Consider the following 18503-nt stretch of genomic DNA (forward strand, 5'->3'; position numbering starts at 1 on the left):
AAAATATAACTATGACTACTTACACTGGTATTTGGACTACCGGAAACATTAGGCATCAAACTTCTATTACAACTTCTTCTATGACTACTTCTTCTGTTAGAAGTAGTGTTCAAATTAATCTACTAGTAGTGCTAACAGTACAGAACCTAGTTCTGCTTTCTTTAGTAATAGAATGACCATCTGCAATAAGCACTACTGCTCACTCCACCTCTATTTTCACTAGTACTTCTAGCACTTGTAACAGTCAGTGTAGCATGACCTGTCCATAGTGTACCCACGCGCACCCTGACCCGAGTCTATTGTGTCTTCTCAATGTTCTCTTTTGATTCACAAACGGTATATATATGAAGTGTTAACCCCTTGGGCGCGGCCACGATTCTGTGCCAGTGCAGCGTTTTTCTAAGTGGGCGGGTTCATGACGGCCCCCAGCCTTCATCAGCACACGCCCACCGCAGTGCTTGACGGACGGGGGCCGTCATCAGCACCGAAGGGGTTAAATCGACATGTGTAATTGATGTTCATTAACTCTGAGAGTGGTGGGTTGACCATTCTTGCACTATGAATGAATGAATGAATGAATGAATATAGAGGTTGTATGGCACAAACAAAGACCTCAGCTAGAGGTCTCTTAGAGTTGAGCATCCTTGTAGTCACACAGGCGTCAGGACTAATTCTTGTAATCCCTGTGGATTCACAAACACCAACCTCAGTTGTGGGGACACAGGAATGAGCTACTGCGTCTTGGTGGTGCTTCCCTTTATGAATCGACGATTGAGGTAGACCGCGCCCTATCACCCATCCCATTGGATTGAATATTTGAAATATAAGCGTTTCACTTCACACCCAAGAAAAAACACAAACAGCCACATGCATCAAGCGATTTAGGAATCGTAAACAGTGCGAATCGCAAAAATCGGCCGTTTGCGATTCCTAAATCACTAGTTGGGATGCATCAAACAAAAATACAAGAAATCGCTATTTTGTGCGATTTCAAAAAATGCGATTGCATTTAAGGAATCGCAATTTGCGATTCCTTAAATGCAATGCATGACATCTTTCAAAATTGCGAATTCGCAATTAGGAGGGAAAAAATTACCATGAGGTAGGACCTCATGGTAATTTGCGAAAAATCTAAAAAAATGCATTTTTGTGCTTTTTTCAAACTGTCATGTTGTGCACACACATGCCCTTAGGGCATGTGTGTGCACAACATATGTGCATAGATTGATTTCAGGGGTGCAACAGGGTGTCCTTTGGACACCCCTGCACCCTTGAAATCGCAATCTCAATTTGCGATTAGCTAATTGCGAATCGCAAATTGAGATTGTCTTCCCATTCATTCCTATGGGCCTTTTGGCCCATAGGAATCAATGGGAAGGGATTCCTTAATTGCGATTCGCAAATTGTGAATCGCAATTAAGGAATAATAAGGAATCGCTAAAAAAAGTGCGATTTTTTGATGCATTGCCGTTTGCGATTCCTTAATTGCGATTTCTTAATTTTCGCAATTAAGGAATCGCAAACGGCAACAATGATGCATGTACCTGTATGTCACTTAACAAAACGTATTTGGTAAATTTATACTTTTTGTGCACTTCCACAGTTAGGCTTGGAGATGCAAATTAGCCATCAGCAAATATTGGTGTGCACCCTTCATAACTGGACCCTATTATCCGCATGCACCCTTCATTACTGGAACCCAGAAAACACATTTTTATCCCTGGTGAATAGGTGGATACATATGGCTATTGTTTTCCCTAAGACAAAGCATGTGACGCATGTCCTCATGTGGAGTGCATGGTATACTGCTGTGCACTTATATATTTATTTATTATTTATTTATTTTATTTACTACATTTGTATGGCGCAACAGCTACCCTGAGGGTTTCCCGGCGCATATCCTGCTGTATCTTGTATGAGCTATCCGCGTAGACAATCTTGGACATCCGTTGGCCGTATCCAGAGGAGATCTTAAGAATGAGACAGATTGGATCCATTTTGTGATAAGTGCAGAGAAGGTGCATATTAAGTCTGTAACAACTCGCATATGTCTTTGTGATATGTGTCGGTGAGGCGCTTTGTGGCGATAAAAGCTGATAACGAGCACCTTCGGCGCAGAGCGAAACATGCAATCTCAGAGATAAAATCTCCAATTTTTCCTATCTTTTTCTCTCCTGTACTTAGTGTAACAAGCAGAGTGAATTCTACCAGATGAATCGCTTCGCAATGTCCCCTTCACACAGCATTTACCTATGCGTCAGAAACTTCGTCTGCAAAATTGGCGAGGAGGCGGAGCTCTTGATGGCCCTCTACGACCCCAACAAGCAGAAGATGATCAGGTAAGGAGGTGGTTCTCAGCAAAGAGCAGCTTTCTGGGCTGGCAATATGATGGACTGAGAAGCATGCAACTCTTTGTACCTCAATGTTCCTTCCTGCTTTCCTATCTTGCTAAAAAAACAAAAAAACTCTACATGTAACAGACGCAAGAAGAGCTACTAAGGCCATGGGGTTCATGTCTTATACAAGACCCCAGAGCTGGCAGCATCATCTTTGTTCTTACACCAAGATTACTCCACACCTACAAATGGTGAACAACCATTACAACGCAACTATTACAACGACATACCATTACCACACAACTATTACAAAGCAAGTCATCACAACGACTTGCGCTGGGGGGCGCTCTAGGAAAGGGAATAGTTTAATTTACTATCCAACACATTCCCTACTATCCACGGGGACTGGAGTTGGAATAGTAGATTAAACTACTCACTATCCAGCACCCCCCAACGCAAGTCGTTGTAACGACTTGCGTTGTAAAACTTGCGTGGTAAAGGCATGCGTTGTGAAAGCATGTGTTGTAATGACATACATCCCTACAAATACCTGCCATCAATCATCCCTTTAGGTATGCATGCATGGAGATTGACAGAGTGCAAACCAAGTTACACAGCAGCAGAGTGATGTACAGAGGGGCAGTGGGTACAGGGTAGAGTACTGAAGGGTAGGCAGTATGGGGTAACTGAGGGCAAGAAGGCATTACTAGCTGAGGTCCCTCATCCAGAGGTTTTCCATGTGGGTGAGGTGTTGCTTGAAGAGAAGGGTGTTCTGATTAACCCTGAAGATAAGGAGTTTGTCAGAGGTTTTATTACAGGTAAGTATTCTGGATTCTTACACAGTAATAATGTACACTTTTCTGTGGCATGACAGAATGCAGCAAATCAGTTCAATGAAATTCTAAAGATTCGACAGATAAAACATAAGTAATACTTCATACATAGGTTAATCCACTGTGACATTTTAATTAAATAAGAGATGGTCATCTGGTGCAGCTTATCAAAAAAATTGAGCAAATTTAGGGGCAGATGTATCAACATCGAGATTTGCGAATCTCAAATAGCGATATTTTAGAAATTGCTTTTTGAGATTTGCAAATTGGTATGTATGTAGAAAATTGCATTTTTTTTGCGATTTCTTAAAATTCCTTAAATGCGATTAGCAAATTGCGAATCACAATTAAGGAATATTTCCCATTCATTTCTATGGGCCAGGAGGCCCATAGGAATGAAGGTGAAGTTATTCTCAATTTGCGATTCGCAATCTGAGAATCGCAAATTGAGAATAATTTCAAGGGTGCAAGGGTGTCATAAGGACACCGTGATGCACCCCTGAAAATCACATGTGTGTGCGTATGGCGCACATACATGCCCTAAGGCACCTTCACAAATGCAAAAAAGTGCTTTTGTGAAAGAAATCGCAAATTACCACCAATTTCAAGTTGGTGGTAATTTCCGATTTCTTAATGAGAAATCGCACTACTTGGGTGCTTCATACATTGCATTTAAGGAATCGCAAAATGTGCGATTCCTTAAATGCAATCGCAAAATAAGTAATCGCTAATTTGTGATTCCTTATTTTGCACTCAAATTTGCTACATACATACCATTTAGCGAAAATGAGTTCGCAAATGCAGAAATTCTGCGAATTTCGGCGTTTACGAACCCATTTGAGCTTCATTCATATGGCCCTTAGTAGATGAACTAGCTTGAACTTAAACCACAAACAAGCATTGGCAAAGCCAAACGGTCTCGGCAAACTGACCGCTGTAGGTGTTAATGTCTATAGGCGTTGTCAATGCATTGTCAATGCTAATGGCACATCAGCGTGGCCATGCACACTCAATGGCAGGTGGGTCCTGGCCTCCTCGCAGTGTCACCAGTAGCGAGTGTAATGGGCACTTGCCTCTCCGGGGGCCCGAGAACTGAAAGCAGCACAGCAGACAAGCATGTACATCAAGAAGAAACATCTCCACAGCAGTTTTCTGCTTACAAATGGCATTGTGTAATAACAATGTTATTTACATTAGTTGCCATAATGTACGCAATTGCTTTTTGTGATTGTGGTCTCCCTACATGCATGGAACAATGTAAATGTAAATGTAGTTGAGCTTATATAGCGCACAGCTACCCGCAAAGCAGGTGTCCCGGCGCTTGCTTAGGGAACCCTTCCTGATATTCCCCTGTGAGATAGCAGGGTATCCACAAGGTGAAAGTCAGGCATCCCGCCGCGAGGGGCCGTTGTGGAGATTAAGCAAGCTGTTGCCCAGAGTCGCAGAGTGTGAACCCGTGAGTCGAGGAGGCACCGGGGTGAGAATTATCGAGTCCGTGGAATTTTTAGCCCAAGACCCGCCGGGGCGGGGAATTGAACCCTGGTCCAGGACCGATCTCAGATTCCGGGTCTGCCGCCTCTAACCCCTGAGCCACACTTCTCCATCAATGTATATGTTCCTACAGAGTATGTTTGCTTACACTATATATTTCTTGTTCCATCATGTGAAAGAGATTAATAAAAGCTAATAATGTAGTCACTGCTGTTTCCATGCAATGGTCAGCCTTTAATTTGATGGATGTGACAAATGAAAATCAAGCACAAAACCATGATAAAATAATACGTCAAGGGGAGATGTCAATATGATCTCGATCGTCTGTGTATTTCATAGAGGCTTTATGTGAGTGTATGTCTGAAACCTGAAATATAAAACCAAAGGAAAGCCTTTTCTTAAGCAAGTATTTTGAAAGTACAACAGAATTAAATGTAATATTGCTCTGGGAAATCATTGCATTTAGTTGTACTCTGATTTGCTGGTGAAACATTTTTATTTATGATTGCGCCCAAAACACACGCTTAAATCACGCATATATCACTGCAATGGAAAGGGTTTATTTAGGTATGTATTTACAAAGAAAATCATGCAATTAACCCCTTCGGTGCTGATGACGGCTCCTGGTCGTCATCAGTTACGGTGGGCGTGTGCTGATGACGGCCGGGAGCCGTCATGACCACGCCCGCGATCGGAATGTGCCGCACAGGCATAGAATTCCGTCCGCAGACAGGGGGTTAAAAGCCTTTGTTTAGCCTATGTTTTGCAATTAAATCAGATGAACTCAGAATTAAAAGTAATGTTGCACCGGCAAATCAAAATAAAATATAAATGCAGTATGTTGAAGGTATTTAAATTTGTATTTGCTGGTGCAACATTACATTTAATTATGAATGCGTGTGAATTACTTTTACAACGTGCTTAAACAAAGCTTTGCTTCGCTTGATTTGGTTTGTACTCACGCACTCAAATAAAGTCTTTAAATTGAAGTGATAGAAGTGTGATTCAGCCACGTGTTTTGAAAGTCAAGCAAAGGCATTCAGAATTACAAGTATACCACACTGATGCCATAACTGAGTGTTGACGTAGACCAATCATGTATAAAATAGCTAAACCGCTTCCTTCGGAAGACAACATCTGGGGCCAATTCACAGAACTAATCTGAGATAAAATCCTAAACTTACTACTTTTGGTATTCAGGGAAAGCATTTAGTAATAGTAAAGTTAGGACTCCTAACTTTACTACTACTAAACTGGGATAAAATCCTGAACTTATGTTATGTTATGTTATGTTAAATCTGCTTCTATAGCGCATGGCTACCCCAGCAACGGGGCGTCCCAGCGCTTGTGAACATACCAGAGGGCACGACAACACAGCAGCAAAAGAGAGTTAGATAGAGGAGAACAGCCAGGTTTTGATCTGTTTACGAAATAGCAAATGGTTAGAGATGGACCGGGCTCCTAGAGGGATAGAGTTCCAGAGTTCCGGGGCCAGATACCTGAAGGAGCGGCCACCAACTCTACTCCTCCGGAGTTGGTGGCCGCTCCTTCAGGTATCTGGCCCCGAAGCTCTGGAACTCTATCCCTCTAGGAGCCCGGAGACTTACTGCTTTTTAGTACTCACAGAAGGTATTTAGTAGTAGTAAAGTTCGGATTCGTAACTTTACTACTACAAACTGCCTACTGTGAATACCAAAAGTTGTAAGTTTAGGATTTTATCTCAGATTAGTTCTGTGAATCAGCCGCCTTGTATTTGACCTTGGTCTTTTAATGCACAGCAAATCTTACAAGATAAGGACAAGATTTACAGGCCTGTTTACAGACATGATTAAAAGTTCTTTGTTTAAGCGTATATTTTGCAATTATATCACATGCACTCGGAATTTTAAAAAAATATTGCACCGGCAATTCAAAATAAAAAATAAACCCAGTATGTTGACAGTATTTAACTTTGATTTGCTGGTGCAACATTACATTTTTCATGTATTACTTTTACAACATGTGCTTAAACAAAAGCTTTGCATCCATCGCTTGATTTTGTTTGTAAACAAGCACCCAAATAAAAATTGAAGTGATGGAAGTGTGATTTAGCCACTTGTTTTTTAAGTCAATCATGGGTACTCAGATTTACAAATGTATCATAAGGATGCCAGACCTGGGTGTTGACATGCACCAATCATGTGTAAAATAGCTAAACATGTGACGATAAAAGAACAAGCTTTACAGGCTTGTTTATAGAGGAGCTTGGAGCAGTGAGTGAAAACATGAGGGCTCATGTTAATTGCTCTTTAACAAGGAAAAAGTAGTTCCTGAAACAGATCCAAAAATGGAAGCAGTGGAGGGATATTGTAATTGGTCCATGTTCTCTGGGAGTGCTAAACACAGGGAGAAGCATGACAAAAAGCATGCCTTCAGAATAAAAAAAAAAGCTGAACATGAACAGCTAGTCAAAACAAAATTCCTACTGTCTGTCCTTGAGCTTGTAGCAATGTATGCAGTTCAGGAGAAGGAATGAAAGCTTGATGTATCACAGTGGTGTTTGGTGGACGTCAGCAGAACTGGGGTGGCATAGTGAACAAAAGAACGATGATTGATTGAACCCATATCTGTGACTCGGGTGAGTGTCTGAAAAGTTCAGCGCTCCGTCCATTATCTTGTTGTGTTTGCTTTGTTTGCCCTAAGTGGCTAAGGGTATGCCCAGACGTGGGTCCCTTACTCGCTGTGCCTATGGATTCAAGTAGGGGTGGGCGGAAGTCGTGGAAGGGACTATCGCGGAGAGGCACAAAGATTGAAGCAATCTCCGTGCCTCTCCGTGATATTTCCGTTTAGCGAGGCCGCCCGCCCGCCTCCCGCCTCCTGGCCAGGAATGCGCATGCGCAGGCTCCCGCGCATGCACAGTTTCCAAAGATGAAGAAGAGATTGAGAAGATTGCGGCGCAATAAGGTAAGTTTACTTTAAAGTTATTATTTTGCCTTTTAATTTAATTGCGAGAGGCGGGCGCGAGGCGGGAGGTGGGCGGGCGGCCAACTTCCGTTCCGCCCGCGAATGGGTGGAAATTTGCCCCGTTTTTCCGCCTTCTTTGCGGAAGGCGGAAAGTGCAAATTTCCACCCATTCCGTGGGCGGAACGGAAATGTCCGCCCACCCTTAGATTCAAGCTGGCCAGGCTGAGGAGGGGTAATACCCCGAAACAGGTCCCAGGATGCTTGTTTCAGGTCCAGGGAGTGCCTGGTCTGGTAGTTAGGACTGGCCTGTTCCCATGAGGAGCAGGGTCAAGACTGATTTGAATATGGCTAGGTCCAAGCTGGGTGGCATTGTGAGCAGAAGAATAATGGATTAGACCCAGATCAGTGACTGAGGTTAAGTGGTTGAAAAGATTCAGCACTCCATCCATCACCTTGTTGTGTTTTCTATGTTTGCCCTAAGTGGCCAAGGGTGTGCCCAGAGTTGGGACACTTGCATGCTGTGCCATTGGATTCAAGCTAGCCTGGCTGATATGGGGTAGTACCCGAAAACCATTCCAAGGTTGCTTTTTACTGGTCCAGGGAGGTCCTGTCCTGGCAGTTCGGGCTGTACTGTTCCCACGAGGAGTAGGGTCAAGACTGATTTGCATATGGCTGGGTCCAAACTGGGGTGGTAAAGTGAGCAAAAGAACAATGGATTAAACCGAGATCTGTGACTGGACGTGAGTAGTTGCTAAGTTACAGCACTCCGTCCATCATCTTGTTATGTTTGCCATTTCTGTGGCAGGCTGTGGTCATGGGTGGGTGTGGCAGTGGTTTTCATTTGAATTTCAGGCTACTGATGAACTGGGAGGAACATGGGTAAAGCTGTTAGATGTGCCATTTGACTAAAGCTGCTGAATTTTGATCTAGGAAACCAGGTTTGAGTCTCTGTGTAGGGTCAACATCCCATGATTTGCTTAATCTCCCCGGGCCCAAAAGAAATGAATGCACACTTGTGTAATCAATCAATCAGGGCATTTGTATAGCGCGCTACTCACCCGGAGGGTCTCAAGGCGCTTGGGGGGGGGGCGGGGTCCGCTACTGCTCGAACAGCCAGGTCTTGAGTTGCTTCCTGAAGGAGAGGTGGTCTTGGGTCAGGCGGAGGTGGATGGGGAGGGAGTTCCACGTCTTGGCCGCCAGGTGGGAGAAGGATCTTCCTCCCGTTGTGGCTCTTTGGATGCGGGGAACGGCGGCGAGGGCGTGGCTGGTCGATCGTAGCTGGCGGGTTGGAGTGTGGAAGGTCAGGCGGTCGTTGAGGTATCTGGGGCCTTGGTTGTGGAGAGATTTGTGTGCGTGGGTGAGGAGTCGGAACGTGATTCTCTTGCTGACGGGGAGCCAGTGCAGGTCTCTCAGGTGTCCGGAGATGTGGCTGTGTCGGGGGATGTCCAGGATGAGTCGTGCTGAGGCGTTCTGAATGCGCTGGAGTCTTTTCTGAAGTTTGGCTGTGGTTCCGGCGTAGAGGGAGTTCCCGTAGTCCAGTCGGCTGGTGACGAGCGCCTGGGTGACCGTGTTCCTGGTTTCGGTGGGGATCCACCGGAAGATCTTCCGTAGCATGCGCAGGATGTTGAAGCATGACGAGGAGACGGCGTTGACTTGTCTGGTCATCGAGAGGGAGGAGTCCAGGATGAAGCCCAGGTTGCGTGCATGGTCCGTTGGTTTGGGTGCGCTGCCCAGGGCAGGGGGCCACCAGGAGTCGTCCCAGGCGGAGGGTGATGATCCCAGGATGAGGACTTCCGTCTTATCTGAGTTCAGTTTCAGGTGGCTGTTCATCATCCACTCGGCTACGTCTTTCATCCCTTTGTGTAGGTTGGTTCTGGCGGTTGCTGGGTCGTTGGTGAGGGAGAGGATCAGCTGGGTGTCGTCGGCGTAGGAGATGATGTTGAGGTTGTGTTGGCGTGCGATGCCCGCGAGGGGGCTCTTATAGATGTTGAACAGCGTGGGGCTGAGCGATGATCCTTGTGGTACGCCGCAGATGACTTCGGTGGCCTCTGATCTGAACGGGGGGAGGCGGACTCTCTGGGTTCTTCCGGCCAGGAAGGAGATGATCCACTCCAGTGCCTTCTCCTGGATTCCGATGTTGCTGAGGAGCTGCACTAGGGTGCGGTGGCAGACCGTGTCGAATGCCGCGGAGAGGTCCAGGAGGATGAGTGCCGCTGTTTCCCCGTTGTCGAGCAGGGCTCGGATGTCGTCTGTGGCTGCGATGAGGGCGGTCTCGGTGCTGTGGTTGGCTCTGACACCGGACTGCGAGTCGTCGAGGGATCCATTCGTCTCGAGGAAGGTGGCCAGCCATCTGTTGACGGTCTTCTCGATGACTTTGGCAGGAAAAGGAAGGAGCGAGATGGGGTGGTAGTTTTTGAGGTCGGTGGGGTCCGCTGATGGTTTCTTCAGTAGGGCACTGAGTTCGGCGTGCTTCCAGCTCTCTGGGAAGGTGGCGGTGTCGAAGGAGGTGTTGATGATGTCCCGGAGATGGGGTGCGATGATGGAGTCGGCCTTGTTGAAGACGTGGTGAGGGCAGGGGTCGGTTGGTGATCCAGAGTGGATGGAGTTCATTGTGCGGATGGTGTCTTCGGTGTTGATCGGGGTCCAGGCGCGGAGGGTGGTGGTGGGGGTGTTGGTGTGGTCGTAGGGTGCGTCGGCTGTGTGCTGAAACTGTTGTGTATATCTGCGATCTTGCTGTGGAAGAACGAGGCGAGCGAGTTGCAGAGGTCTTGCAATGGGGTGATGTCGTTGTTTCCGGAAATAGGGTTCGAGAGCTCTTTGACGATGTTGAAGAGTTCCTTGCTGTTGTGGGTGTTGTTGTCTAGTCGTTCCTTGAATGCGGTTTTCTTGGTGGTGTGGATCAGCTGGTGGTGTTTTCGAGTGGCGAGCTTGAGGGTGGTCATGTTGTCTGGTGTCGGGTCTCTGCGCCAGGCTTTCTCGAGGGCTCGGCAGTTCTTCTTAGAGCTCTTAAGTTCGTCGGTGAACCAGGATGCTTTCTTGTTGCCGGGTCTGACGGTGGGGGTCTTCAGTGGAGCGAGGTCGTCTGCGCAGTTGCTGATCCACCTTGTGAGGTTGTTGGCGGCTTGGTTGGGGTTCGCTGAGCTGGCCGGAGGGTTCTGGCTCAGGGATGTGGCGAGCTGGTCGGCTGTGATCTTGTTCCAGCTTCTGCGGGGAACCTGTTGCGGGTGGTGGTGGAGCGTGGTCCTTCTGAAGCTGAAGTGGACGCAGCTGTGGTCTGTCCAGTGGAGTCTGGTGGCATGCCTGAAGGAGATGTCCTTGCTGGAGGAGAAGACGGGGTCAAGCGTGTGGCCGGCGTAGTGGAATTGGAATTTGGAATTTAAAACATTTGTAGAGCGCAGCGTTCACCATACGGTTTCTTGGCGCTATAGTAGTGGGTCCAGCAGCTGAGGGCAGAGTAACCAGGCGCAAAGGAAAATGGGCAGGTTACGAAGGAAAAGCCTGTCGAAACAGAAACGTTTTTAAATCTTTACGGAAGGATACATATTGTGTGGCCAAGCGTAGGTGATCAGGGAGGGAGTTCCAAAAAGTGGGAGCCAAAGTTGAAAAATTGGCTCCACCCCACTTTTTACGCTTAAAACGTGGAATTTGCAAAAGGGATTTAGAGGAGGAGCGAAGCTCTCTGATCGGGACATAATCGTGGATCAGAGCGGAGATAAAAGCGGGGGCAGTGCCCTGGCGAGCCTGAAAAACCATACAGCCGGTTTTGAAAAGGGAGCGTTCCTTAACAGGGAGCCAATGAAGCTCCTTTAGGAGGGGTGTGGAATGGTGAAAGCGGGGGAGACCATACACCAACCGGGCCGCTTGGTTCTGGATCATCTGGAGCTTCCGCAGGCTGTATGCAGGGATGCCGATGTATATGGCATTGGCATAATCCAGCCGCGAAATCACCAGTGCGGACATGATCAACTTAAGTGCTTGGGGGGAAAAGAAACGGGAGACAGTGCGAATGGTTCGAAGAGTGAGAAAACAGGAGGAAACAACTGAACTGATTTGTGAGTGTAGAGTGAGTTGGTTATTCATTTTGACACCCAGGGTTTTGACTGTGGAAGAAGGAGTGGGGGAAGTACCAAAAGAGGAAGGCCAGAAAAGAGAATTCCAGGGACTGGAAGAACCACCAGTGAGAACCAACTCGGTTTTACCCGGGTTCAGTTTGAGATGGTTGTGGTTCATCCAGTCCCTGATGAAAATCATAATAGATTGGAAGTTTAAGATAGAGAGGGGTGAGGAGGAAAGATTGAAGATGAGCTGGAGGTCATCCGCGTAATTGTACACGGTGACCTCCAGCTGCTGAAGTGCAAGGATTAGAGGAAAAATATAAAGGTTAAACAATAAGGGAGAAAGAGAAGAACCCTGGGGGACACCACAAGTGAGTAGTGGGTGGGGGTGGTCACCAGTTGCTTGAGTCCGAGGTTGGCGAGGTTGTCCAGCAGGGTGGTGGTGTTGCGGTCGTTGTTGTTCTCTAGGTGGAAGTTGAGGTCCCCATGGAGGATGTAGTCAGCGGAGGGGAGGGCGTGCGGGCTGATGAAGTCGGCGATGTCTTCGCTGAATTGTGTGCGTGGTCCCGGGGGTCTGTAGATGAGGGTGCTTCTGAGGGTGGTCTTGGGGTCGGCGTGTATCTGGAAGTGCAGGTGTTCGGCGGCGGTGAAGGTGTCGTCGGGGTTGGTCGTTATGCGGATGGTGTTCTTGTGGACGATGGCGATGCCTCCTCCGGTCTGGTTGACGCGGTCCCTCCGGGTGATCTTGTATACGTCCAGGATGGCGATGGCGATGTCGGGTGCTGAGGAGGCGTTCATCCAGGTTTCCGTGAGGAAGGCGACGTCTAGGGATGTGGAGTCGAGGAGGTTCCAGAGTTCGACGGCGTGTCTGTGGACGGAGCGGGTGTTGAGCAGGATGCACTTCAGGTGGTTGCTGCTGGTGCTCGGCTTGGCGGGTGCGGTGCAGGTCGGGATGCAGGAGAACTTGCAGGATTGGCAGGTGAAGGGTCCGTGGGTGCGTCCTGGGGTGGCTCGGTGGCAGCCAGGGGTCTGCCCGGTGTTGAGTGCGTTGAGGGTGGCTGCGTCGTAGGTCCGGCGGGTGGGCTGGCATCTGCGGGGGCCAGGGGATCTGGCGCTGGGCGCCGTCCAGTCGCGGACGGGCGCAGACGGGCTTACCTTTGGCGCGCCTTCGGCGCACAATCGGCGCGCCCGCTGCGCGTCGCCGCTGCGCGTCGACGCTGTGCGTACGCATGCCCTCTGCCATAAATGGATAGTGGGGGGGCGGGGCGAGGGAGTAGCAGCTGGGAGGCGGGAGCGGGGTGGCGAGTGGGGGGGAGCGTGCGGAGATGCTGGAGGGAGCGGGTGTGGGGCCGCGGGGGAGCAGCGGCAGGGAGCGGGGTGGGGCAGGAAACAACGATGGACAATGGGACAAAAACTTACAGGGCAAACACTTGAAAAATGAGAAAACGGCAGCAAAATAATACAGCTTACAAAGAGAAAAACAAGCAGGCACAGGGTCAGTCAGGGACTGGGGCCAAACCAAGACAGGGGCAGTCTTGACTCGGCAGCGACGGTGGCAGCGGGAGGAGAACGGGCACACTCGAGGTGGCCACGCGGCAGGAGGAGCGACCGGACTGACCAGGTCAGGCCAGGTCACAGCTCCTTGCCCCATGAGCCTCTCCTTATGTACCTTTGTGGGAGGGAGGAGCAGCTGGGAGGCGGGAGCCGGGTGGCAAGTGGGGGGGAGCGTGCGGAGATGCTGGAGGGAGCGGGGGTGGGGCCGCGGGGGTGCAGCGGCAGGGAGTGGGGTGGGGCAGGGAACAACGATGGACAATGGGACAAAAACTTACAGGGCAAACACGAGAAAAACGAGAAAACGGCAGCAAAATAATACAGCTTACAACGAGAAAAACAAGCAGGCACAGGGACAGTCAGGGACAGGGGCCAAACCAAGACAGGGGCAGTCTTGACTCGGCAGCGGCGGCGGCAGCGGGAGGAGAACGGGCACACTCGAGGTGGCCACCCGGCAGGAGGAGCGACCGGACTGACCAGGTCAGGACAGGTCACAGCTCCTTGCCCCGTGAGCCTCTCCTTATGTACCTTTGTGGGAGGGAGGAGCAGCTGGGAGGTGGGGTGGAGAGTGGGGGGGAGCGTGCGGAGATGCTGGAGGGAGCGGGGGTGGGGCCGCGGGGGAGCAGCGGCAGGGAGCGGGTGGGGCAGGGAACAACGATGGACAATGGGACAAAAACATACAGGGCAAACACGAGAAAAACGAGAAAACGGCAGCAAAATAATACAGCTTACAACGAGAAAAACAAGCAGGCACAGGGACAGTCAGGGACAGGGGCCAAACCAAGACTGGGGCAGTCTTGACTCGGCAGCGGCGGCGGCGGCAGCGGGAGGAGAACGGGCACACTTGAGGTGGCCACGCGGCAGGAGGAGCGACTGGACTGACCAGGTCAGGTCAGTTCACCTGTAACATAACTGGTTCTCATGTAAAGCACTTAAGTACCTATAGGTCGTGTCCATGCTATATAAAACTACAAAATAAGGACATGAAACTCTGGAAAAGGTTTGATGGCACCTGACATGTTCCTAGTACAGGTACTACTTCTTTACATTGGTAAGATTTGGAGTGTGACGTTGGGACTTTTATATGACTTGCGACAACAACATTACACTAGGAACTATCGCAAGGAAAGAACTTGCACGCATCGCGTCGGCCAGCCATAAAAGCTCACGCTGGACAGGATGCGCAGCCTGGCATAAGGGGAGGGGAACGCTTTCTTTGCTATGGTTTGTACGCTGGACGAGCGCTGGGATGCCCAAGGGTAACCACGCGCTATACAAGTCTCAATAATAATAATAATAATAACCTCCAACCAAACAAATGCGTTTTTTAACGCATTTGTGGGCATATCGCTAGTGCATTTGAGGGCTTTTCGAACTGCTTTTAAATTGTTTGGGCACATTGTAATGCGGGTATTTTAGAAACTGCTTTTAAAATTTGGCCACATCTTGATTTATATGATTTATTTGTTTTAAGACGACCTCTACACCACTGTTCACAGGAGCTTTCTACTTACTGTGCTGTTAGTTGTTGTCCTTTACCTTCGCTTCCCTGGTCCGCCACGGCAGTGCCGATTGAGCGGAGGGAAGCGAACACACCCTCTTTCCCAGTCTGACCACCTGACTTCCGACGGAAACGCTTGGATTGTAGCACATATCGCGTCGGCCAGCCATAAATATTCAAGCTGGACAGGGCGCGCAGCGGGCGCGCCATTGGCGCGCCGAAGGCAAGCCCATCTGCGCCCGTCGACGCCAAGATCGCGCCGTGCACCGGAGATGCGGCCCGATTTTGACAGACTACCGTAGAGAGGATAAAGTGGTCAGGTGGGTCCCTTCTATCTTTTAACAAATCCAATAGAGTTTGCCCTTTAATGGATATGACCTAGGATTCCCTCAGCCTACTACGCCATAAGTGTGGCTTCAAGACTACTAATCTTGAATCGCTCCCCAACTGCCAAATGGTTGATAGCAAAAGTATTAATCTTCCTCCCAGCAGCAAATATCAACTGGCTTTAGTCAATGCAAGGTCTTTGCAGAAGCATCCCTTTGAAGTAGCAGAGCTCATCATGAACAAACGTCTTGATGTTCTTTTTATTACTAAAACTTGGGCTAATGTCCATCCCAGTCCCGATTTACTGCTTACTACTCCTCAAGGGTACTCAATGATGAGAGTATACAGAGGGGGAAATAGGGGAGGCGGTTTGGGGATAATCTATAGAAACGAGTATAAAATTAAAATTGACCCCTTACCACATGCAGACGGCGAACTATTATCTTTTAAGATTGACATAACTAATAGTTATTCTCCGAATGCCCTTCTTATCTACCGCCCTCCAGGTACTAGACATACGTTTCTCCAATCAGATCATTCACTAGTGGAGGGGGGAGCATGTAAGAATGAGTATACAGTACTTGGAGATTTTAATTTCCACTTAGACTGTAAGGAGGATAAAGATACAGAAGCTATTTTGGAGATTATGAATTCCTTTAATCTCCCTCAACTAGTTCATCACTGGAGAAGCGTGGCTCAATGGTTACAGCGGCCGACCCTGATGCAGAGGTCTAACCCGGGACCAGGGTTCAATTCCCCGCCTCGGCGGGTCTTGGGTTCAAAAATTCCACGGACCTGATAATTCTCACCTCGGTGCCTATTCCAATCATGGGTCCCACTCTGCAACTCTGGGCAATAGCTTGCTTAATCTCCACAACAACCCCCACAATGCTGAGGATGCCTGGCCTCCACCTTGGGGGTGCCCAGGAGTGGACACCTCACAGGGAAAGCCAGGATGGGTTCCACAGCGGTATTCGTACAAGCGCCTTGAGACCCTTGCGGGTGAGTAGTGCGCTATACAAGTATCAATTTACATTTACATCAGCCTACTCATAATGCAGGACATATGTTGGATGCAATTTTCTTTAACAATAATTCTATTTTGGTCAAAGATATTCTGCCCCTCCCATGGTCTGACCATAAAGCGGTACTATTCCAACTGACAGTCCAGCCGCCCTTTCAAAATAGGGAATGTGACATTAGCCAGTTACCATGGTATCAGTGGTCTAAAACCAATTTCGACACCTTAGAGCACCATCTAGGACAAGCCACATGTACTCTGCGATCAGACCCAAATGAAGCCTTAGAGGCGCACACCAATTGGCTAAGCATGGCCATCTCAAAAATGGTCCCAAAAAAATGAACTAACAGAAATAAAGTTAAAAAATCTGCACCGTGGTATTCGGATGCTCTCTGGCTCCAAAAACAAAATTGCAGGAAACTGGAAAGGGCTTGGAGGCTAAAATACAGCCCCGTTGATAAAATAATATATAAAAAGGCCGTGGCCGATTACAAAGTAGCCATTATCCAAAACAAATCATCTTTTTTCACTCAGCAAATAGAAGCGTCAAAAAATTCGTCTAAAAAACTCTTTCTGGTCATAAACAAATTGAATAAGCTCCCTGAGACGAAAAGTAATAACATCAGTCAATCTTTTTGTGAAGAAATTGCCTCATATTTCCGCCACAAAGTGGAATTAATATATTACAAATTTTCTATCTCCAGTAACATTCCATTTCGCAAAGGCAACGTAAACGCCCTTGATGTAGATAACATTAGTTTTTCTGCTAACCTTAAACAATTCACAGTCACCACTTCGGATGAAGTCTTAAAGCTAATTAATTCCACGAAGTCAGGATCACCATTTGACCCATTTGACCCATGCCCTCCTTCGGGACTAAAACAAATACCAGTTCTCATTGCAACACCTTTAGCCGACATCTTTAATGGCATGTACAGCACAGGTATTTTTCCTGATCTTTGGAAAAGAGCTTCCATCCTGCCGCTCTTGAAGAAGACAAATTTAGACCCGGATAACCCAGCCAATTACCATCCCATCTCCAGGTTACCTTTTCTGGCCAAGTTGGTGGAAAAACTGATAAACACACAATTATCAAACTTTATTCAGGATAATCATCTGTTGGATCCTTCTCAGTTCGGCTTTAGGGCCGAACACAGCACCGAGACGGCTCTAATAAAAACAACGGATGAGCTAAGAACTGTCCTGGATAAAGGGGGCTCTGCAGCACTTATCCTTTTGGACTTGTTGGCGGCCTTTGATACGGTTGACCATGTCACTCTTGTCAACCGTCTCAGTAAATTAGGCATTGCCGACAAAGCACTGGCTCTACTCCAATCATTCCTGACTAATAGAAACCATTCAGGTATGTTGGAGAATGTTTCTTCGGGTTCCTTTTTACTCTCTTGTGGGGTTCCACAAGGGTCATCTTTGAGTCCTCTGCTTTTAATATTTATGTTTCAGAACTTGCCCCTCTGATGAGATCTTTTGGTTTTTCCCCCACGTCTTATGCAGACGACACCCAAATTGTGGTGGCAGCCTCGAACAACATAGATGCTACTTCCTCCCAGTTCCACAACTGTATGAGAGCAGTCAGTGGCTGGATGGAAACGCAATGTCTCAAGATAAATGCTGAGAAAAACAAGGGTATACTCTTTGGAAACAACCCCTCTTTTTGGAACCCAGCGTGCTGGGGATGTATGACGTTACCACGCGGTACATCACAACGCGGTACATCACAACGCAGCTTTTACAACGCAAGTCGTTACAGCGACTTGCGCTGTAGGGTGCTGGACTTAGAAATAGTATGATTTACTATTCCAACTCCATCCTACGTACAGTAGGGAAGGTGTTGGAATAGTAAATCACACTATTCCTTAGTCTAGAGCGCCCTCCATTGCAAGTCGTGGTAACGACTTGCGTTGTAAAATCTGCGTTGTGATGGTACTGCGGTGTTTTGACCGCGTAGTAAAGGTTGTTTCCCGCGTGCTGGCCAACAAAGATGGGAACTCTTCCCACTCCTGTACAAAAAGCAAGAAATCTGGTTGTAATAATTGACGACAATTTAAGTTTTAATAAACACATTAGCTCGGTCGTCTCGGCCAGCTTTAACACCCTAAGGATCATTATAAAGATTCTTCCGTTTATCCCCATGACCACTAGAAAAACAGTTGTCTCTTTATTGATCTTATCGATATTGGACTACTACAATGGTCTTCTTGCCAAACTTCAAAAACAACATCTGACGAAACTTCAGAGTGTACAGAATGCGGCAGCCAGGCTTGTCTTCAACTTGCCTAAATTCCACCCAGTTTCATCTGCCATCAAGGAATTGCATTGGCTGACGGTTGCAAATCGCATTAAATTTAAGGCATTATGCCTTACTTTAAAAGCCCTGCATGATGAAGGTCCTTGCTATTTAAAAAAATCTCTTTCATGGTATGTTCC

The 18503-nt window shown here is 47.8% G+C and overlaps 1 protein-coding gene across 1 annotated transcript in view; it reads left to right on the forward strand.

The window, feature by feature from the left end:
• The window catches only part of LOC144821564 (dedicator of cytokinesis protein 2-like), a 3201295-nt gene that overhangs the window by 395102 nt on the left and 2787690 nt on the right, over positions 1–18503 (forward strand). Inside the window, exon 8 of the mRNA XM_078678750.1 lies at positions 2185–2339. Coding sequence (XP_078534876.1) covers positions 2185–2339 — 155 coding nt within the window. The remainder of the gene's footprint in view (positions 1–2184; positions 2340–18503) is intronic.

The sequence above is a fragment of the Lissotriton helveticus genome, chromosome 2_2 (genome assembly GCF_964261635.1).
Source record: "Lissotriton helveticus chromosome 2_2, aLisHel1.1, whole genome shotgun sequence".
NCBI classification, from domain to species: domain Eukaryota; kingdom Metazoa; phylum Chordata; class Amphibia; order Caudata; family Salamandridae; genus Lissotriton; species Lissotriton helveticus.